This window comes from Rhinolophus ferrumequinum, chromosome 23 (genome assembly GCF_004115265.2).
Source record: "Rhinolophus ferrumequinum isolate MPI-CBG mRhiFer1 chromosome 23, mRhiFer1_v1.p, whole genome shotgun sequence".
In the NCBI taxonomy this organism is placed as follows: domain Eukaryota; kingdom Metazoa; phylum Chordata; class Mammalia; order Chiroptera; family Rhinolophidae; genus Rhinolophus; species Rhinolophus ferrumequinum.
The window spans coordinates 8,416,416-8,439,131 of record NC_046306.1 but is presented as its reverse complement, the minus strand read 5'-3'; the positions used below and the strand labels follow the sequence as shown (position 1 = coordinate 8,439,131).

Sequence of the window (22,716 nt, the reverse complement as noted above, 5' to 3'; positions counted from 1 at the left end):
ATCCTCCCTAACACAGCCCAGAGAAGATCTGGTACCTCTGGAGGCGACCAGGGCTTTCCAGTACCCGTCTGTCTCACCCAACACATTACAGCTGGGAGAAGTATGAATTCATTGGACTCACAAGCAGGCACAAGGGATGCAACTTCTGTCTGCCAGCACACCTCTCCCCTCCAAGGGGGGGGTCAGGAGCCCTGGTCAGGACTCCCCAAGCCCTGTTCCCATTCATTCTTAGCTGTCTCCCTCAGTAGGAAAAATAAGAATCTACCCTGCATGCCTCCAGGCAAATAAATTTGAAAACCTAGACAGAGGAAACGGATCATTTCTTTAAAAGATACAGTTTACCAAAACTGACTCCAGTAGAAACAGAAAGTGTAGACAGACCAATTCCCACAGGCACAATAGAGAAAGTGATCACGGAACAAACCCCATAAAAAGGCACCAGCTCCAGATGGCTTCACAGGGGAATTCTATCACACCTTTAGAAACTGAATTATCCCAACAATACATACATTGTTCCTGAGCATAGAAAATAAAAGACATTTAAACCCAGTAGCACACAGAAAAGGACATTACAAATATCACTCATGAATACTGCTGAAAAAATTCATGAATAAAATGTTATCAAACTAATACTGGCCCCACCACCAGAAGAAAATAATACACAGTGACAAAGGAGGGTTTACACCGAGAATGTTTCAATACTAGAAAAATCTGTATTAACAAATCTAGAAACAATAAAATCCTATTTTTCCATAGATGCCAAAAAGTTTATCATGTAATTCAACTCCCACTCCTAATCAAAACTCTCAAAGAAATAGGACTGGATGGATACTTCCTTGGCATAAACACATACACCTTGATCCTAAAGCCAACACTAGAGGTCCTCCTGCTGGGCTCAGGAGCAAGGCAAGGATGCCTACTATTTCCACAACTATGAACATGCTACTGGAGATACCAGCCTATGCAATTAGACAAGAGAAAATAATTAAACACTCTAGCTCAGTGAGGGCAGGGGCCAGGTCTTATCCCCTATGATAACCCCAGGATCTAACACAATAGGTGTTCAATAGTTGGATGAATAATGGCTCACATTCACTGAGCACCCTAGTCACAAAATCAAGGTTTTGTTTAATAAAATGCCACTTACAAATCACACTGTTAAATTATTTAAGTGGGTTACCCGTTCAAGGCAATCAACCTTATGGGGTAAGTACTCTATTTCAGCCATTTGTCAGATGAGCAAATGGAGGTCCAGAGAGGTTAAATGATTTGTCCAAAATCACTCAGTTGGTAAATGTTTTAAATTTCAGCCTTGCCATGGTGTCAGGCCCCTTACAAACTGCTTTACATGTGTCTCTCATCCAACAAGGGAATGAGGAACCCTCACACCCGTAGTTCAGAACGCAGGCTCTAGAGCAGGACTGCCAGGTTTATGTTTCTGTTCTGCCGTTACCCAGCTATTTCTTCTTGGTAAGATTTCTTCAGTTCTCTGTGCCTTAGCATCCTCCTCTGCAAACTGGGGGTGACCAGCGTGCCTCCCTGCTAGGATTGGAGGAGTTAGGACATGAGCTAATAAACATCTGCTCAAGTTCCATAAAATGAGCCTCTGACTTCCCCCTAATTCTCTACCTCCACCAATGTCTGACAGCACCTGTCCCGTTAGCAGTCTTTCTCCTGCCTTGATTTTTGCCAAGTTCCTGTCCATTAAGGGTAACGCCTCACACCCATGGCCAATATACTGTCATCTGGGACAAATCCCAACAGTAAGATAAGGGCTGGTATTGGCCCTTGGAGAGTTCCACCACACAGAAGCACAGAGAGGGGCCCTATGAACATCTGGGTAAGCCAGAGCCACACCCACATCTGGAACAGCTCGCGTTCGCCTCTCAAGGCTCAAGACATCCCTTCTCTTCCTGAGCTATGACATTTCTGGGCTGCCTACTTCTCAGCAAGGAGTCCTCATTTTACAGATTCCAGAGCGTAACTCCCCACCCCTTCAGTGGGGCAGCACACAGTAACTTCTTTCCAGAAAGCAGTTTGGAAACGCATAACTTTACAGTGGGGAAACCTGACAAACGCTACCTCAGCCAGGTGATCAAGGTCAACCACAACAGTAATAAATCATGCTGACAGTAGGGACCCTTGATAGGATGGGAGGGAAACGGTCACCTTACATCTGTGGTCTTCCTCCCCATAACCCATAGCCCTGTCTAACCATGAGAAAAACATTAGAAAGACCCCAACTGAGGGACATTCGACAATATACCTAACCGGTGTGCCACAACATTGTCAAGCTCACAAGAAACAAGGACAGTCTGAATTGGAATAAAGTACGGACTTTACATCATGATAATGTATCAATACCGGTTCATTCATTATACTAGCACCAATCCATACTGATGTAAAGCAGTAAATGCAGGGAGTGGGTGCTGGGTATACAGGAACCTTCTGTATTACCTTCACAACCTTTCTGTAAAACTACAACTGTTCCAAAAAACAGTTTACTTAAAAAAATAAAACAGATTCCTGGGCTTTCACTGTGGTCACTTAGACACCCATCTGGCGGCCACCAAGCACCACTTGCCAAGAAAAACTATAAAAAGCACCTCCCATCAGATCAGATTTGGCTTGGAAACTATTTCCCCGGAAATCACCCCGCCAGAAAAAAAAAAAAGGTTAGCTGATTGTGAATCTGGGAGGGGTGTATTAGTTCCCTGCAAAACATGACTTTAATCTTCACCCACAGAAACACCACTGACGTTACAGGCATCATTTGCAGATTCTTCATCGTATCTTTTCAAAGCAAAGGATGGCCTCCAGATTGCAACTCGAGAAGACTGGTCTCTCTTGGTGGCTAATTATTTCCATCTCCAGCCAAAATACAGAATAATTACTAATTCCTGTCTTCACTTGGTATCCACGTGAAGGGGATCCCCGAGGTCAAAGCAAGCCCCTCACCTAAGATGCATGGACAGAAAGTTAAGCCTTCTCATTCAGCTGCCTAACAGAGCACCTCTGGGAAAGAGCAAGCCTCCCCCCCTCCCCCACCCGCACCCCAGTCTGTGAAAAGGCCGCCCACACAAATGAGCCCGCACAACCAATTCCTGCACTCCACGGGTAGCCAAGCCCCGGTGGGTGCATCTGGAAGTTACCAGCAGGCCGGCCCCTAGGCTCCAGCAAGCGCTGGCTGGGCTGGGCTGTCAAAATCAGGAAGCCTGCTTGGGTCTTTTTGTTTTTTTCCAAGACAACCTGCTAACCAGAAAAATACAGTGAGGTTGGGTATGTGGCCTCCTCCTGCTTCTGCGGAAGGCTCCTACGGAACACGTGAAGTGACAGCCCAGCCTGGGGAAGTCCCTGCCCCCAGCGGCAAAGGGGACTTGAAGGCACAGACTGTCAGGTCCCTTCGACTGGAGCAGCCCACACTCCCCCGCCTCCGGCCCCGCCCCCACAGCCACTCTGACTAGGGGTGGGCATCACTGAAAGCTCAGACTGATCCACAGGAGGAGGGGGCGGCGCATTCGCAAACGCAGCCGCACCACCCAGGGAGGAAATGGGCTGGCCTCCGAGCAGTGAAGTCAAACCACACTCCAGCTTTAGACACAGACAACCTCTTCCTTAGTTTCAATACAAAGTCCCCCAACAAATGCCACTCACCCCACCCCCGGTGGCGCCTGGAGGAAGGAGGATCAGCTTTCACCTGCCCTGATAATTCGGTTCAGTGGGGACTCTTCCTGCACCAGCCCCCTCTCACTAACTGCATTGTCTGGCTGCCTCACCTCCTCCCTCCAAAAGCAAATCACTTCTGTTGCCCTCTGACCACCCAGCAGCAGGTAAAAGGCCAGCTGAGCCCCCTGCCACTTTTGGCTTCGTAAGCAGTGACTCTCAGGGAGAAGTCACAAGTAACTGGAAACTGACGCCCTACGGGGCAGGAGTGAGCCTGCCGCCCCCTACGGGTGGCAGTAGTCCCTGCGGCCTCATGCCCTCCCTCTCACCTGGGGAGAGGCACCTTCCACCCACCAAGCCCCGCAGTAAGGTGGAGGGGCAGAGGGCCCTGTGCCCACTCCCCAGGCCCCAGCCCCAGCCCGGGCTTGGAGGCCAGGCCGGGGGGAGCCTCCACGGACCTTCGATAGGATTCAAATAGTCATAGTCGAAGAGGATGGAGAAGTCGAACTCGTCTTGGGAGCTGCCCTCGGGCTCGTGGCCCGGGGCGTCCCCGCCGTCGGGGTCCGGCTGCTGTTCCGGGACATCCATGGCTCACAAGGCGGCGGGCGGGCTGCCTGGTGGGGGACGAGGGCAGGCTGGGCTTTCTCCTGGGCCCCTCGCCGTGGGGTGGCAAGGTGGCAGGAAGCGGGCAGAGAAGTGGAGTGGCGGGGTCACTGTCCTCGTGGGGACGCACGCCGGGTCCGGGGATGGCGCGCCTGGTGCAGCGAGTATGGACGCGCCTGGTTGAGCTGAGCCGCGGCAGCGGCGTGAGCTTCCTGCTCCGGGAGGCACCTGTTGCAGCCCTGGGAGGGGGTAGGCGGGGACAGGGCGGCCAGGCCGGCGGGGGCGGGGCCATCACCAGGGGACCCGGGGGAGGGAGGGAGGGAGAGGCGGGCGGCCCCAGCTGGCCAGCGCCCGGGAGGAAGGAGGCCGCCGCCTGCCCTGTCCTTACTGCCGGGGCACTGCTCTTAGCCACCGGCCGGTTCCTCGGCCAGGCATCAGCAGGGCAGCGCTGGGTGGCCGCTGCCTCCCACCCTCCCTGCAGTGAGCGCTGCGAGCCCTGCCAGACCCAGGATCTAGACAAGAAAGCTGCTGCCACTTGTAGTTTTGCCCTAGGTGACTGATCCCCAGCTGATCTCCAGATTTTCCCTCTTTTCTTCTCCGAGGGGGCAGACCTGTGCCTCTGTGTGCATACAGCTGTGGCATGATTGTCACCTAGAGTTCAGTCCCCCACATGGCCCTGAGCTCAATTTCCCAGGACCTGGGGGGAAAAAATCACCGATACTCTGAAAATACAAGTCCCACGCTCCCATATATACCTCTTGGCCACCTATCATGTGCCAGGGACCCCGCACGAATGGGACACTGTGGCCCTGTGAAAGCTCAGGTTCTGACTGGGGGAAGAGACATCAAGGAGAAAAACAAGGAGACAAAGATCACCTCCTGTAGGGTGTAGGAGAGGACTGACCAGGGGTGTGGAGTGAAGGCTAGGGGCTGGGGAGTCCTCAGTCACGTCTGTGGTCACAAAGGGCCTCTCGGGGAAGGTGACCTGGTGGATGGAAGGTGACCTGGGGGAAGTGTGTTCTGGCAGTGGGAACCAAACTAAAGCAAAAGCCAGCAGCAGTTTGCTGTGTTGGAGGCTGAGCAAGGAGGGCCATGCTGCTGGAGAGGTTGGCAGGTAACAAGTACACCTGGACGCTTGCTAACCACAGATCCCCAGACCCCTCGCTGGAGCTGCTGACTCTAAGTCTGGAATAGAGACTCGGGGATGTGTCTTTTTAAGCAAGATCCCAAAGTGAATGCTATGAACAGGTACATTTGGGGAACACTATACATGAACCCAATACTGTCCCCCAATAAAACACCTCCAGGGGTCTTGGACCAAATCAACTGAAGTCAGAAAACAGACTCACAGTGGTAGAAAAGATTAGAACAGGGGTCTTCAACCCTTACAGCACGTTAGAATCACCTGGGATACTTTTTTTAAAGCCTGTGCTCAGCCATCAATCTAAGCTCAACGACCAAGAACATCCAAAAGCTTTTTTTATTTCTTTGGGTTTTTTTTGGGGGGAAAAGGGGCGTTTAATGACCTCAGATGAATCTAACATGCAGCCAGTGTTGAGAATCAGTGGATCAGAAGAGTAGGTGGGGGCAGTTCAGGGATTCTAAGAACCACAGCTTAACCTCAAGTGGGGTCTGACTGGGACCCTTTCCCATGTGCCGGAAGTATGGAGAATGCACACCCTTCAGGGGAGCCATCGGCTCCATCAAGGGATTTGTGCAAAGCTATTGGTCATCATTCATTCCACAAATATTTATTTGAGCACCTGCTAGGTACCAGGCACTGCTACAGATCTTGGGGATGAAGCCATCAACGGGACATAACACTACCCTCACCAGCCTTATATCCTGGAAGCAATGAATAGGGTTTTCCAAATTGCACTTAGACCCACCAGAGACCAGTTCCAATCAGAATGTTTGAGGGTGAGGCCTGGGCCACAGCATTTTGTAAAAGCTCCCTAGAGGTTTCCCGTGTGTGGCCGGGGCTGAGAACCACTGGTTTAGACTCAAACTCCATTCCAGGGACCTGGGCCTGGCTCAGGACTCCCCAACTTTCAATCTTGGGAGGCACTTCCTGGTTGGCAGAGCATAAAGAAATCATCTTTGTTTCCTAACCATGAGCCCAACTATACTGGGTGCGTCCAACATGCATCTCTGGGGGTAGCTGATAAATTTAGGTGAAGGAGGGAAGATGACTGAGGCTCAGACAGGGACAGCCAAGTATCTAGAAGGGGCTGGGGGGTCTTGGTCCTCATGACAAGACCCAAAGTCCAGACCCCGAAATTTGGTCAGGGATAAACAAAGGAAGCAGCCCGCCCTTGTGCTGTAGAAAAGAAGACAGGCTGCTGTCCTCCTCACGTGTCCTTTGTCGTCCCCACCCACAATGATTAATGTCTCTACTCTAGTGGACATGGGTTGATTTTGCCTTCTGAGAATCATCCCCCCTCCTTCTGATAACGGCACCCCAGTGTGTTCCTTTGGCAAACTACTCAGCATAACTTGGTTCCGCCTGAATACAAATATCTAGGAGCACTGAGCTCTCCCCCCATCCCCACGGCAGGCGGCTCTGAGTCCTGAGGCCCCTCCAAATTGGCCCTGGAGGGACCTACCACCCACAGCTGTGCCCTACTTCCCCCTTCTGGTATAAGGCTCATTTTTAGCTACAGCCTGGACCTGTCCCCTGAAATCTGGGCTCTTACATCCCACCGTCCACCCAGCATCTCCATGTGGGCATCCAACGGGCATCTCAAAGAGAATGTGTCCAAATCAAACCCTATTGTCCTCTGACACTGTGCCTCTCCCGTGTTCCCAGCTCAAATACCACCCTTGTATTCCTCCACTTCTCCGACTGAACGCCGAGGAGAAGGACTTGATTCCTCGCCTCTTCTCACACCACTTGCAAACCCTCAGCAAATCCAGGCATTTCCATCTTCAAAACATAACCCGAATCCAACCCTTTCTCACCAACTCCAGTGGCCTTCCCCCCCGCCCCGCCCCAGTAATCCGAGGCCCGGGGCATCCCTCACCTGGACAACTGCAGTAGCCTCCTCCATGTTTGTCCTTACATAGAACAGCCAGAGGGACCCTTTCAAAACATACATCCCACAAGCCCTCCCACGGCTTCCCATTAAGTTTAGAATTAAATACAAACACCTGGCCTACAAGGCTGCAGATAAGCTGCACTCCCCGCCCGCAGCTCTCCTTGGTATCATCTCCTGTCATTCTCCCCGCCTCTTACTGCCTTCTGCCACCCCAACCCTTGAGCAGGGGTCTTCACCTAAAAGTCAGCACCCAAACCAAGATGAGGAAGGGAAGAAGAAGCGCCCTTTGAAAGCAGCACAAGTCACGGGTTTCTAGTAGCTCAGCCACATCCAATCTTAGCTAATAACCCGGCAGGCATATTATGTTTGGCCTGCCCTGTAACTTTTATTTAATCTGAACTAACATTTTTTAATTGGGAGATTTCATATAAAAATCCAAACTTCCACTGTACCCTAAAAAATGGGAAGATCTGGCCACAGCAGGCCCATGTTCCCAGATGGACCAGTTACCCGGAGCTGAAGAGGGACTGCCCTCTTCCGATGATTCTGTTGCTGTCACAGCCCCCACTCAGCTGCCCCTGTCTGTCCCCATGAACGTACTCCACGAACGCCTCTGGTCTCATTGGTTCAGTGACTGAAGTAGGTGGTCCAAAACCCACAGAGAAGACCCCAGAGATTTGGTGGAAAATAGATGTATCCCCTTCAGGAAAGGCTCCTGAAGGTTATTAGGCTGACGGGAAGTAATAACTTGAATTTAAAACAGTAAAATAATAGTGTAAATGGCAGCTAAAATAAACGGACCACTTTCTACACACTGATTGCATCACAGACATGATCTAAACCTCCGAGCACCCCCATACATAAGACTCACTATTACCCCCACTAAGGCATAGGAGGTGATGGTGTTACTTTTAAAAGTCACACATGCCACCACAGAAATGGTTTTGTCCCACACAAATCTGATACTCATTACTGAGTCACATTGTTCCTGGGTTATTAGCTAAGGGTGGATTTGCTAAGGGACATTTTTGGACCAAGATGAAACGCTAAAAAAAGTCTTATGACTCCCAGTGATAGCAGAGGGTGAGGTGGAGCTGACATGGGGAATCCAGGCTGGGCCGAGAGGAAGACGTGTCTGAAGTGGTTCCTATTATTCATAAAATTAATGGCGTCTACTCTCGGGTGCCAAAGACAGGGCCCAACACTGCAGAACCCCAGGGCTCAAGGGAACACGGTTTGAGAACCATAAAGGAGAACACACTATGGACTAGAAGTTCCACTTCTCCCCTCCTTCTCCACCCCTTACTGGCCCCGGCCACCATCATCTCCTGCCCAGGCCACTGCAACACCTCCCGCCTGCATTCTGAACATCCACTCTTATCTGGCTAGAGGCTGTTCCCCCCTTCATGGTCAATAGGATCCTTTGAAAAGATTAACAAGATCACATCCCTGCTGCTTAAAATTCCCTCAATGCCTCCCCATTACCCTGAGAATGAACTTCAAATTGCTCCTAAGATGCTGCGTGAACCCACCCTGGCATCTAAGATCTTGTCTCCTGTCACACGTCCCCCATCCTTTGTGTTCCAGCCTCACAGGTCTTACTAGTTGTTGAACATCCCAAGCACATGTCACTCCTGGGGGCCTTTGTACTCACTATTCCTTCGGCCTGGGATGCTCGTCCCCCAGACATATTACAGGCAGGTCGTTGGCCACTCAGAGATCTCTTTAGAGAGGAAGGGATCATCCAGTCTGAATTATCTCAATCCTTACTATTGTGGGTTAAATTGTGTCCCTCCCCCAAAATATGTTCAAGGGCTAACTTCAGGTACCTGTGAATGCGATCTTACTTGGAAATTGGATCTTTGCAGATGTAATCAAGTTAAGATGAGGTCTAGCCCAAGGACTGGGGTCCTTATGAGAAGAGGAGAGAACACACATACACACAGGAAGGAGGCTGCATGAAGACAGAGACAGAGTGGAGTGAGGCATTGACAAGCCAAGGAGTGCCAAGGACCCTCCCCTACCAGGTCCCTCAGAGAGAACGTGGCCCTGCCGACACCTTGATTTCAGACTTTTAGTCTCCAGAACTGTGAGAGAATTAATTTCTGTTGTTTTAAGCCACCCGGTTGGTGGTAATTTGTGATGGCAGCCACAGGAAACGAGTACACCCACCTACACAAACACATACACAGGCACACACAGACACACACATATACCAAGTCATTTGCAACTCTCTTCTCCTATTTTAGTCCCTCGCATTGAACACCATTTGACATTATCTTGGATATTCCTTAGCAGTCACTTGCTTGGTGTTTCCCTCATGAGGACAGACTGTCTTGGTCACCACTCCATCCCCAACATTTTGAACAGTAACTGGCACATAGCAGACGCTCTAAAAATGTGGACGAACACGAGCTGACGGTCAACGGGTCTTGTAAGAGGAGATGAGAATGAGCTGGGCCTTGATGAAAGACGTGAAAGGGGGCAAGGGAGCCCCAGGTGGACAGATGGGCACAGCACAGGCAAAGGCAAAGAGAAGAGTGTGAATAGTGTGTGTGCAAAGGAATGAGGGGAACGGGCACACACCGGCTCCCAAAGCAGTGACAGTGCTGAAAATGGACATGCCAGAATGTCAGGCCAAAGAAGCACCCAGTTGGGCTTGGGCTACTGAGGCTTGAAGGAAATAGGTCCCAGGGCAGGTCCATCGTGCTGGAGAGAACTCGAAAGGGAGGGGATGGGGGCTGCCAGAAGTTACTGAGCGGCCCAGGAAGGCAAGGTGTAAGGGAGGAGAACCCCCCAACACACACACACACTCCAAACGGTGTGGAGGGCTGGCTTCTTCAGAGGTCTGCGGCCCTCCTCTCCAGCTCGTGGCCGTCTTGCTGGGTGGTCCTGGTGCAGGAAGTAAGAGAAACAGGACCATGGAGCCCTTAAACACACGCTTCTGGCATCAGCAGGGACTGCGTCTGCCCTGGAAATGCCTTGACCACTCCCGTCTCGGTTTCCTCCCCTTTCAACAAGGATCATGTTAAATACCAGCTTCTCTGGGTTTTTTTTACAAGAATCCACTGACAGAGTATCTGTAACGTGCTTGGCCATAGCGTATGCGTCTGATAGGGAAAACAGGTCACCTTATCGTTACGATTAGTCCAGCCCAAGGGTGAGCAACGTGGTGGAGTGGGTTTGTGTCCGAGGTCTGTGACCTGCTAATGTGACCCTGGGGGAGTGACTATGCGTCCCTGTGCAAGACGGGGATATTGACTGTCAGGTCGGTGTGACGATTAACGAGGTGGCACGTGGAACGCCCTTAGGGTGGTGCCTGGCACATAGTTGGCACTCAGCAAAGTGATGGCTGCTGTCATGGTCATGGTTTGTTGTTGTTCCCTCTGGGGGCTGATTCACTCCAGACAACAGCAGGAAAGTGTGTGCCTGTTGGATGATCAAGAGGAATCCTGCTGAGGTCACTAGCGGGAGGTGGGAAAATATGGAAGTCAAATGCCACCGTCATTGGCAAAAGGAGGCAGAAGAGTGAGTCAAAATAATGGCCCGGTGCTTCAGAGCTTAAGTCTTAATTCTATGGCCTTACTACGTGACATCACCCCTACTGTGCATCGTCCATGCATTCATTCTTCCATCCATCCATTTAACAAAAAAAAAAGGACTGAGTACGTCCAGGCACTGGGGCCACAGCGGTGAACGAGACAGTGTGGTTTCTGGTTCCCTGAGTTTGCGTCTGGTTGAGGACACGGACAAAACATGGACAGTCACCACCAGTGTGATCAGTACAGGAAGACGGCAGCGCAGGGCAGAGGTCCGGAGAACTCACAGGAGGCTCTAATCCAGTCTGGATGGCCAGAGAGTCTCAAACTCCTGTTCTAGCAAAGGAACAAAAACAGGACCTGGCCTGGCTTCTTCTAGAGAAGATGGCAAATAATCACTCATTCATGTAGTGAGTGAGAGCTATCCAATGAGAAAATGTACAACAAAGCCCTTGGTAATTTTCTTTTCACGTTGGATTTTTTTGGGGGGGTGGGGGGGTAAATATTGAATTAATGAATTATACCGCAATAATGACAGCGATTATTTATTAAGTGGGTACTTTGAGCATTATATTGTTTATTCAAAGATTGAAACTTTCCGTACACTGATAAATAATTACTGTCACCTGCCCCACCCCACCCCAATGGCTTCGGCTGCCTTGGAACCCTCCCTGCAATTCACCAGATAAAGGGTTGATTCTTGGCCCATAAGTGCCTTGGACGCTGTTCTTGCTGTTCTGATTGGCTGACACTCAGTGTTAAATATATTAACTATTACTCCAGGTTAAATATAACTATCATTCTTTTATATGTGGGGAAACTGAGGCACAAGACGTGGCGGTTACTTTCAGAAGATCACACAGCTAGCAAGTGGCAGAGCCAAGATTTGAACCTCTCACCCAGATCTCAAGCTGTTGACATGTTGGGTGTAGAAATGTTACCTGGGATCCATTGAAGACTCACAGAAAAAGGAGCTCTCACCCCTGTCCTCGGGAGGTGGCGGGGGGCTTACAATCCAGCTAAGGAAAGTTAAAGGTAGTCAGATGAGGTCTGAGAAAAGGAGTGATTCTCCCTGCAGAAGGGGAGACTGGAAGAACTCGCTGGAAGAGAGGCTGTCTGGGGAGCAAGAACAGGGCTTAGCCAGGAGGAGGGGCCCTTGGAGGGGTGTGGGTTCTGTGCAAAGCAGAAACCAGTGCTGGCTTTAGAGCCCCGTGGCTGTCTGTGGACTTTTTTCCCCTCTGGTGGAAGTAGAAACGTCCTTCCCTTTCTCCGAGGTGAGGCAAGGCAAGGAGCCCTTCCTAACTCATCCTAGGCTTAGGACAAAAATCAGTTGCTGCCTCAGTTTCCCCATCTTTAACAATGATGCTTGTACTCTTCACATCCTTCCACACTTCTCTCTTACCCTTCTAGGATATGTCACCCCTTCCCAACGTGGTGTTGGGAAAAGAGCTCAGGACCGAGGTCTGGACCGCTTCGGTTTCCTCATTTATCAAAGGGTATTATAATGATTATAATAACATGAGCGAGTTCCAGAGACAGCAGAGCATACGGCCAAGAGCCTGGGTTCAAATGATGGCTCCCTCATTCCCTACTGGGTAACTGTACCTCTCTGTGCCTCATTCCTGAACTCTGTGAAGGAGACAATTATTACAGTACTTACGGAGTACAGTTGCCCTGACAATTAAAAGCTTAATACTTGTCAACATTTAGCTGTGCCGCTCCTAGATGTTGCTCAGCCTATGTTTGCTCTCACCACCGTGGACAGCGATGGAGCTCTCACTGTGGACCAGCCATTGTCCTGCTACGGTGCTGTATGAACTTGGACAAGGCTGGCTCGCCTTATCCTCAACTGTCAGACGATAATAACATCTCGTGTGTGTTAACTGCATGTGAAGCACACAAATAAGCGTTTTATGTGTGTGATTTCATAGGATGCTCGTGGCAACCCTATGAGGTCTGCACTCCCATGTTTTCTTTTGCAGATGAGGAAACTCAGGCTTCATAGCCATGATCTGAGCCTAATCTGTCTCACTGGGAAGCCCCAGTAAGTTAAAAAGTACCCTGAGAAGTTTAAAACACTGCATCTCTTCAAAGAATTTTTGCCATAAAATCCAGTTCCTAGATCAACGTAAGTTATTGCTTTACATTTTTAATATAGGAATTGCAGCTAACATTTCTCCAACATTGACTATGAGCACGACACCATTTTATGTTCCTTATATGTGTCACCTCACTGAATCTCACAACAATCCTTTGAGGGAGTCATTATTGGCGCCATTTCACAGATGTGGAAACTCAGGCACAGAGAGGTTAAGGCATTTACCCAAGGTCACACAGTTGTGATGTGGCCAAGGAGAAATCCTAATCCAAGCAGAAGGCAGGGAGTTTGGGTCTGGGAGTGAGCGGAGCTCACCCTGGGTCTGTTTATTCCTAAAATACTTTCCATCATCCCACTTCAGATAAAACTGAACACACCTCTTTCAGACCTTCAGTTTTTCCCAGGGCCTTAACCCAAAGCTACACAGCAAGGTCAGTATTTTCTTAACATGCAAATATTTCTATTTGCTCTTTATGGCCCCACCCATCTGCATGCGCACTTCAGGTCTGTCCCTGTGCTCACGTGGTGTTTGAGTTTAAAGGGGCATTAGCGTTTCCCTCTGCAGGGCACGATCGAAGCGTCTCCCATGCCAGCTCTTTGATGCCTGGAACTACATTCTGTGTGCCCAGTTGCCTTGGTATGCCAAGTGTGGTTCTCCGGGAACAATGCGGTGCCCTGTCTTCCCACATGTGTACACACACACTGGCACGCACGTACTCACAATCCCTGCACACATGAGCATGGGCTGGGGAGGGCCGGCAATGCACGTGCACACCCAAAACACACAGACTTCATCATTTTGAGAGAGGAGCCAAGTTTATTAGCCTGGAGCAGAGGTGCAGCAGCTGCAATAAAATGGGAGGCTTGTGTTACCCTGTTTCCCCCAAAAATAAGACCTAGCCGGACAATCAGCTCTAATGCGTCTTTTGGAGCAAAAATTACTATAAGACCCAGTCTTATTTTGCTATAATATAAGACTGGGTATAATATAATATAATATAATACTGGGTCTTATAGTAATTTTTGCTCCAAAAGACGCATTAGAGCTGATTGACTGCCTGGGTCTTATTTTTGGGGAAACACGGTATATTATATAAGGCCTGGTCTTATATTACATTATATTATATTATATTTATTATATATTATATGTATTATATTATATTATATTATATTAACTGGATCTTATATTATATAAGATCCGATCTTATAGTAAAATAAGACTGGGCCTTATATTAATTTTTGCTCCAAAAGATGCATTAGAGCTAATTGTCTGGCTAGGTCTTATTTTCAGGGAAACACAGTAGACCACAGAGTAAACAGCAGCCCAGCGTCTCTTCCAAGTGCTCGCTCTCTCCCTCTTTCTGAACAGAGCTACCTCTGGCATTACTCTGCTGCCCCTCCCCCACCAGCATAACATCAAACACTCTGGTCCAGTATGTGTGACATTCAAAACCAATTCGTGTCCTTACTGAATCTGCTGCCTGTCCGAGAGCATCGCTTTTACAGGTCATGCGATATTAATAATCGTTCTCGGCCATTACGTCACATGCTGGACCACTAGCAGAGGACAGGATAAACTGGTACCAGTTAAAATGTTCAAAGCGTTGGCAGGGTCTGGCTTTCAAAAGCGGAACTCAGCTAAAAACCTTCAGTCGCTGAGGTCCGCGGGGGCAAAGCACACCGTTTACCTAACCCAAGGCACTTGGCCTCACTCTGGTTTTCAGAAAAAGCCCCTCAGGTTTATTTACTGAAATTGTCATTTCTTCCCCCCCAGAACTTTAATCAGCCACGCAGAGCACAAAACCTACATTCAACGCTGATTTTATGACACGAGGCTAACTCCTCCTACATATATTTATTTCACTTAACTCTTGCAGCCCAGCCCTCTGGGCCGTGCCCCCGCTGTATGCAGGGCTGGCCTCCGGGACACGCATCACCCTGCCCGGTTTCCACTTTTAAAGACCAGTTCATCAGTGTACGGCCCAAACCCTTCCACCATCCCAACCAGAGGGGAGATTTTCCTGTCAGATTCTTCTAGGTGAAGCCCCTCCCGTCAGATCCAAGGAGTATGATTCCAGGGCTAAATCCAAGAGGAGGAAAGAGGCAGAAACACAGAAAGCACAGTGTAATCAGATCGCAAAACAAACTGATGGTACACTGCACTTTAAAGGCGGAGCCCGAGGACTGTATCCATCAGACACATCAAAAGGGGGGGGGAGAAAATTGTTTAAATGTCCCAGGGCATCTGCCGCTGTGACTGTTAAAAAGCAAAGTTTTTATGACTAGTTTTGCTACATAGTAAAGGACCGAGCCTGTTCTCCTAAACGGAGAAAAAAAAAAAAAAGCTAACTAATGATATAATAATGACGATGATGCCTAATGATAATAATAATGTTAATAATAAATACAGCTGAATGGCATCTGCTGTCAAAAGCCCAGTGCTGAAACGGTTAAGCAGCCAGCGGTTAGTAGCGAGAATCCCTCCCGGTGTCCCACGGAGGAGAAAAACCTATGACAGCCTCGCCTGGGGAATCCCGCCTTGGGACACTGCACTGCCCCCCGCGCACGGTGGTCTAGAGTCGGCCCCCTCGTGTCCCCGCCGTGGCCAGGGTGAGGGCGGCTCTCCCCCTGACCACTCTACCTGTGCGCCCTGGAAAGCGGGAGTCCCCGGGCCTCCCCCACAACCTCAGCCAGGAGCCGAAAGCGCTGCCCGGGGAAGGAGCAGGAAGGGAAGGGCTGGGAGGCGGGAGGAGGAACCGGCCGAAACAGAGGGCGAGTCAGTTACCTTGGTCCACAGACCCCATGATGCGGAGCGGGTGGCAATGCCCCAGCCTGAACGCAGCCTCTCTCTGCATCTGGAGGGGATGGGGCTTGACGCTCGGTGTGACCGGGGCTCTATTTTTGGCGACCCGGAGCCAAGGGGGCGCCGTCCTCTAAAGCATGCTCGCGGGGCTGCCCTGGCCGAGGAGCCTGCGAGCGGCCCGGGAGCTGCGCGCCTCCCGCTCCCGGCTCCCGGCTCCCGGAGCAGCGGAGTCGGCGCGGCTCAGCGTTCGGCTTACTCGAGAGGGAACGCGACTTCCTTCCCGGCGCTCCGTGTTTATAGGCTTTCAATGCAGTAAAATAACGGGATTCCCTCACTGTTTCCTCCTGTTTATCCAGCACCATGGAAACCACTGGATCTCGTCCATCTCAAAAACTAAGGGCTTTCCTGCAAACTTCACACTCAGGAATCCATGACGTCGCCTCCTCCGCGGCCAGCCAGCTCCGTGGCTCCCTCGGCCGCCAGCACAAGTCCCTGATTGTTCGGGAGAAAAGTCAGGGAGAGGGAGTGATGCGGACGCCGGCGAGGAGAAGGGGGTGGGGGCGTGCCAGTGTCCAAGTCGGCCTTGCAGGAGCTCCAGGCGGCCGTTTGCAAGGATTGCCCAGCCACCGCCTTCCCTAGCCCGCTGCAGCTTTTAATAAATCATGCCCGGACTCCCAAGCCCCCCATTTTCCAAAAGGGCGCCTCCCAATGAAAGCTGCCCCGGGCTCGCACCAACATCCCAGGTGGCTGGGGCCCCTGGAGACGGACCCTTGGGCCCTTGCCAGTCCCTCTGGGCCTCTAGCTGCCCAGATTTTTTTGTATTCAGGGATGGTAGGAGGAGAAAGAAGATGAGGAGGGGGATGGGAAGAGGAGGGGGAGGACGGACGGGAGGAGGGAAAAGAAATAAATAACGGTGCCTTGTGTCAACTCTCCAACTCCAAGATTTTTTTTTCAAAGAGTATATTTTTAGATTCATTTAGAAAACCCAAGGTTTCCAGTGATGCTCCAGGCTCCAGCAATAATGAAATGGCCAAAGAGACACCGAAACCAGGCAACCCATGTGTTTACACATGTCCTGAATAAACAGGAAAATAAAGGGAAGGCATGTCATGAACTCTGCAGTCTCCAGAAGGTCCGTGGGACGCCCAGGATGGCTCCCATCAATAGGCCACAGAACCTGGACGGGAAGGCCGCCGGGGAAGAGGAGACGCAGAACGCTGTTTCTTAAACCTAGGCTGGATCGGCTTCTTCGTCTGCAAGCAGGGTGGGAAAATCCGGGCCCACAGATGAAGCCCGCTTTGAACATGGCCATTTCAGATATTGCCGTGAGTTCTGAGAAAACTTCGGGGAGCACCAAAGCTGGTGACTCAACAGCGGCCCCAAACACACACACAGTCTCCTCCTGGGAGCCTTGAACTTTAAGAGACATTGAAAGGAGCTGGTTCCGTCCGTGGGACCATTCTGTATCCCACGCCTCGGCCCACAACAGCCTCGCTGGGCTCTCAGATATGGCCATTTCTGTTGAAGACGCTGTCCCACAAAAACCTGCTGGGAAAGCCCCCACCCCCACCCAGGCCTGGCCCCACCCCCCCTCACCTTGAAGACTGTCTCAGCAGCAATGCAGCTGAAGGCACACTCCTCCCCCAAAGAGCAGCCACATCTGCACGTCTACTGCGCTCTGAGCCCAGCACCTTGAATTCCTTGCAGCCACCTGCAAACATTCTGGGATCCTTCTCCCCCACTTTCCAAAAGGGAAACCAAGGCACATAGAGGGTAGATGACTTGCCTATTGCTTTCCTGGCAGATACTGGCATGTAGGCTGTGAGGAGAGTCTTTTCAGGGAGCCTATTCAGGGAACCCCATTTCCTGAGGACTCTTCACCCCATCATCCGAGGCAAAATCAAGGTGACCAACCATCCTGGTTTGCCTGGGATTAAGGGGTTCCCGGGCTGCAAGACTTCCAGTTTTAAAGCACGCAACTTCCTTTTACTGCTGCCACTCTACGAACCACTGTCTTCTAAAGACGGTCCCTCTACTTTGCAATACTATGAATAGCACCCCTAACTCAGCACCTACTCTTTTCCAGGCCCTCAGCTGGAGTCATCTATAAATTCCTGCTCTCGACACCCCCTGCAGAGTAACACACTGACAGAGAGCCATTAGCCCCGCACTGGCCTATCTGTAGCCAGTAGCCACACGTGGCTATTAAAAGTTCAAGCAATTAACAATAAAATAAAATGTAACAGTCAGTTCTTTGGTTGCATATGCCACAGCCCACATGCTCGAAAGCCACATGTGGCTCGTGGCTACCAAGTTGGACAGCGCAGACTAGAACACTTCCATCACTGTAGAAAGTTCTATCAGGGAGCACTGGATTAGGTGACCTGAGAGGAACGATAAAGTACAGACTCTAGAATCAGGTTCTTGGCTCTGCCATGGAGTCACTTACCCACTCTATAAAATAGGGACACAATGAATGCCTTCCACAAGTTGATGTAATGATGCGATGCTAAGAACAGTAAGGTATACAGTAAATGCTTAAAACGTATATTTAAAAAAAAAATAATAACCTTCCCACAGTCAAGGAGTGACTAGTGATTAAGGCAGGATTAAGACCATTTGACCCTGCAGTCCACACCCTTCACCTCCAGCCCTCCCTTTATGGAACAACTGTCACATCCTAGGCACAAAGCAGGCTCTTTGCGAGATCTAGTCCATTTCATCCTCCCACTGGGCTTGATGCTGTGAACCCTGTTTACAGATGAGCACACTGAGGCTCCGTGAGTTGATGTCCACACAACCAGCTCGGACTTGAACCCAACTCTGTCTGGCAACAAAGCCCATGTTCTTGGTACCGCAGCCCCTGCCTCCCAGAAGCCTTCCCGAGAGCCGAGGTCTTGGAGACCAGAATCAAGGCAGGAAATGAGCACGCTGGGCCCTCCTCTGCCAGACTCATTATCGGGGATAATTTTAGACACAGTCCCACCCAGGCTCAGGCCTCAGAGGCAGGCGAGTCCCCATCTCCACAGGTGCCCAGAGTTGCAGGGAGGGGGCCTCCTTTTGGAACTCGGTGGAATCAGCATTAAGCCACATTTTTATAGAGCCCACTCTTTGTCACAGTTAAGCATTTTTCCCTTTTAAAGCCCATTAATACTACAAGGACTGGATCCGGGGGAGTCGCAGCTGAGTCACCTAATTTGCCCTTACGGGCTGCAGCTTTCGGCTTCTTAGTTTAGCTGTTCTTCGGTTCCTCAGACAATTTCTTTCCTCTCCCCGTGCCAGGGCAAGAAATATTTTGTCCTTTTGAACTGAACCACCCACTGTTTTTCACTTCTCTCGAGCACTCTCCCTTTTTTTAAGGGATGCTCCGAGGGGGGTGGGTGGGGAGCTTCCGCCCACCAAATCATCCACGAAAACTCCCAAAAATAGAGGCTCTCAGCTGGAATGGGAACGGGCCAGCCTAGGAGGAAAAAGCGAAAGAGAAGCTGAATCAAAGCAAATAGAAGGCATCCAGGTGGTCATGGGGAGAAAGGCCCAGGGAGGCTGCAAGACATCTGGGCTGCAGGAGACCTTGAATCACCGGGGAAGACTTTTAGTAGAACCTCTTCCTCCCGACAGCCTCATAAATAAGAAATGCAGGTATTTTTGCTGAGACACCACTTGCCGCTGCCGCTGCCTGTACAACTGACTCAACACCAGGAATATTTAAAAGGACAGGGTACCTCACTGGTCCTCTCATTGCATTTATAGCCCCAGTGTCATCTCCACCTGTTGGTCACCTTGACCATCCATCCTTTCCTGGCTGAAAGGTAGATGATGGTTGAGAATTCACCTGGACGTCCACGTGTCTCAGACACAGAGAGTGGGACAGACACAGGTATATGAAAACCAGAAATATAAGATTTACAGGTACACCTCGGAGATACTGTGGGTTTGAGTCCAGACCACTGCGATTAAGTGAGTCGTAATCTTTTTGTTGGTAGAGGGCCTTGCCTTCAATGCATCAAAAACGCATCACCTGTGGAGCACAGTATTGGGAAGCATAACAAAATGAGGTAGGCCTGTCCTGATCTATCCGCCCATCACACCGAGCACTGGCTGCGCACACGCTGTGTGGCAGGCGTGAATTCACTGCATCCTCACAACAACTCTGTGATTGTCACTTTACAGACAAGGACACTGCGGCACAGAGAGGGTATGCTGCTTCCCCCAGGTTGCACAGCCGATGAGTGGCAGAGGTGGGAATTGAACCCCAGCTACCTGGCTCTAGGGCACACGTTCTCACCCACCAGGCTACACTACCTCTCACGTGTCATTGCAATTGCTCTGAGAAGCTCCCCAACAAATATGTATTCGTTGACTGGCTTATTCCATGCCCCTGGCTCTGCTGAGTGGCGGGGATGGGGTGCGGACACAACTAGAAGCCACAGACCGTGCCTTCTACTTGGTTGTCAAGGACACCGCAACACTGAGGGAGTAGCAGTGATGACAGCAGCAGGAGGAACTGTCTGAGGCGCTCATACCTGCCGGGGACATCCTGGATGGTGGTTGGTGGGTCTGGAGGGCTTTGACCAGGGGCCTCTGTCCTCCCAGCTGTCTCAGCCAGGAAGCTGGCAGTCACCATCCTGCACTCTGTCCTCCCCGCCCACTGCCACATTTTTCCTCCGAAAAATCTCTGAATCTGACAGAGATCTCTTTTTCCCACATCACGAGCCTCGCCAGGGCACCCCTACAGCTCCCTCTGGAGGACTCCACAGCACCCTCGCTGTTCTCTCTGCGTCTCTCTTACACCACTCCCCTTAGCTCCACTCTGTCCTACAGGGCCTTTCCTAAACTTTAGAATCTGAGGGGGACATCTGACCATGTCATTCTCCCCTGCTTAAAACACTCCACTGGAGTATAATGACCTTCAGGATAAAGCCCACACTCCCATATGTGGCCTACGAAAACCTATCAAGTCTACCCCACCCCTTCCGGCCTATTGCTCTCCTCATCCTCCCTTGAACTCCACGTCCCTGCCCTCCAGAAATACTCAGAGCCCCCAAATTCTGGGTCCTTCCTCAGTGCCAGGCCTTCCCCCAGGCTGCTTTTTCTCTCCTCTCATCTCCTCTCTTCATTCTTGATGTGGGTAACTCCACTGGCTCCAGGTCTTGTCTTGGATAACGCTTCCTTGAGGATGTCTTAGCTTCCCCCCCTGTAAAATGGGGCTACACTTAACTTCTTAGGGAGATATAAGGATCAATGACACTGGGCTAATGAAGCACCATGCAGTGTCTGTATACAGTAAGCACTCAATAATGGTACTAAAACCACTCCCACCTTGCCACCACGTGCAGCAGTTATGCACGTACCCAGATCAACCAAAGGCACCATTTCAGAGGTTTCCCATCCTTCTTAGATAAAATTCAAATACCCACCATGGCTGTCATAGCCGGCCTCCAAGAAGGTCCCGGTGGTGCCCACCTGAGTGTTCCTGCTCTCGTGCAATCACCTCCCACTCTGCGTAACACTAGGATATTGTTGAAATGGTGGCGTGTGACTTCTAAGGCTAGGTCTTGGGAGATATGTGGCTTCTGCCTGCTTTCTTGGATCCTTCACTCTGGGAGCAGCCAGCTGCCACGTTGTGAGGACACTCAAGCAGCCCTTTGGAGAGGTCCATGTGGGGAGGAACGGAGGCCGCCAGCCGCCAGCCAAGTCTTCAGATGATGCAGCCGCATCACTCAACTCAGGGGCTCCTGATACACAGAAACTGTGAGATAACACACTCTTGGTCCTTTAAGGTTTGAAGGGAACGGCAGGTAAGTCATACAATGGCCGTGCCCACAGGTCCCACCTCATCTCCCTCCCTCTCCCAGTCGCTGCCCCCTTCCCGCCTCACTGCCCTCCCCTGTCCTGATCACATCTCATGGTGGTTGTGCTTCCTTCCCTCTTTGTCTGGAACCTTTGTCCCACCATCTCTCACAGCCAGCTTCTTTCATCCTCTTGATCTCAGTCCAAAAGCATTCTTCCATGACGCTTATCTCCAAAACAGGCTTCTCTGCCCTAACGTTAGACCTGCCCCCTAAATCTCACTCACAACATCCTATGGTAACAACATTTAACACTCAACCCTAAATAAATTTCATACTCATTGTGTATTATATGTCTCCCCTGCTTCCCAACTCATATATAAACTCCACAAGAGCAGAAACTTTGTTTTATTCACTGCTGTATCCTTAGCACCTAAAACGATACCTGGCATATGGCCGGACCTCAAAAAGGGTTGTTGAGTGAATAATAGACCATGAAATTGTCTCATCTGTTTGTTTACTTGGCTCTGACTCATCCCCCCACTAGACTAGGAAAATGGGGCATTCCTGTCTTACTCGGGGTTTGGAATGATGTCTGGAACTGGTGGGTACTCAGTAAATAGTCCTATCAAATGTCTACCAAGTAGTGACTATGTGACAGGCTCTCTCCCAAGCCCTCTGCATGTACTCATTTGGTCCTCACAATAACTCTGGGGGATGAGGACTACTATTATCCCCATTTTGCAAGTGAGGAAACTGAGGCACAGAGACTCCAGGTCACCAAATAGTAAGCCACAGACAGAGTGTGAACTTCGACAGTGGCAGCCTGGCTCCAGAGCCATGCTCCTAGGTCCTCTCCAGGTTTGCTGAATGAATGGCAGGCAGGCCTTGGCCACCTTCTCAGTGGGCTGCAAAGGACCCTCACCCCATCACGTGGCCGAGGAGGTGGATGAGATGCGAGGCTGGAGTTGGCAGCTGGAGAAGGAACGGGGCGGTGGCTGGGCAGCTGGAGAGGCTTTCCCCGATTCCAAGAGGTGGGAAGGCTCACCTCATCAGGAAAGAACTCCCAGTTCTGTGGTCGTGGCAGGGAGCGAGGTGTCTCCCCGGCCTGGTTCATGTCAAAATACATTGTCTTGCTTTTAATAGCCTCCCCCGATCAGCTCTTGGAGGTTCTCATGACTGC

General features: G+C 50.7%; 1 protein-coding gene across 12 annotated transcripts in view; it reads right to left on the bottom strand.

Moving 5' to 3' along the window:
- Positions 1–16,210, bottom strand: part of NFATC2 (nuclear factor of activated T cells 2) — a 149,424-nt gene extending 133,214 nt beyond the window's left edge. For 6 of the 12 annotated variants that reach the window (XM_033095061.1, XM_033095062.1, XM_033095060.1 and 3 more), the window contains exon 1: positions 4,122–4,482. In XM_033095061.1, the coding sequence (XP_032950952.1) occupies positions 4,122–4,251 (130 nt within the window). In that variant the 5' untranslated portion in view covers positions 4,252–4,482. Of the gene's footprint in view, positions 1–3,992; positions 4,086–4,121; positions 4,483–15,726 lie in introns of those variants that run through there. The other 6 variants (XM_033095066.1, XM_033095064.1, XM_033095071.1 and 3 more) reach the window with 4 other exon arrangements.
- Between the last annotated feature and the right edge of the window lie 6,506 nt (positions 16,211–22,716).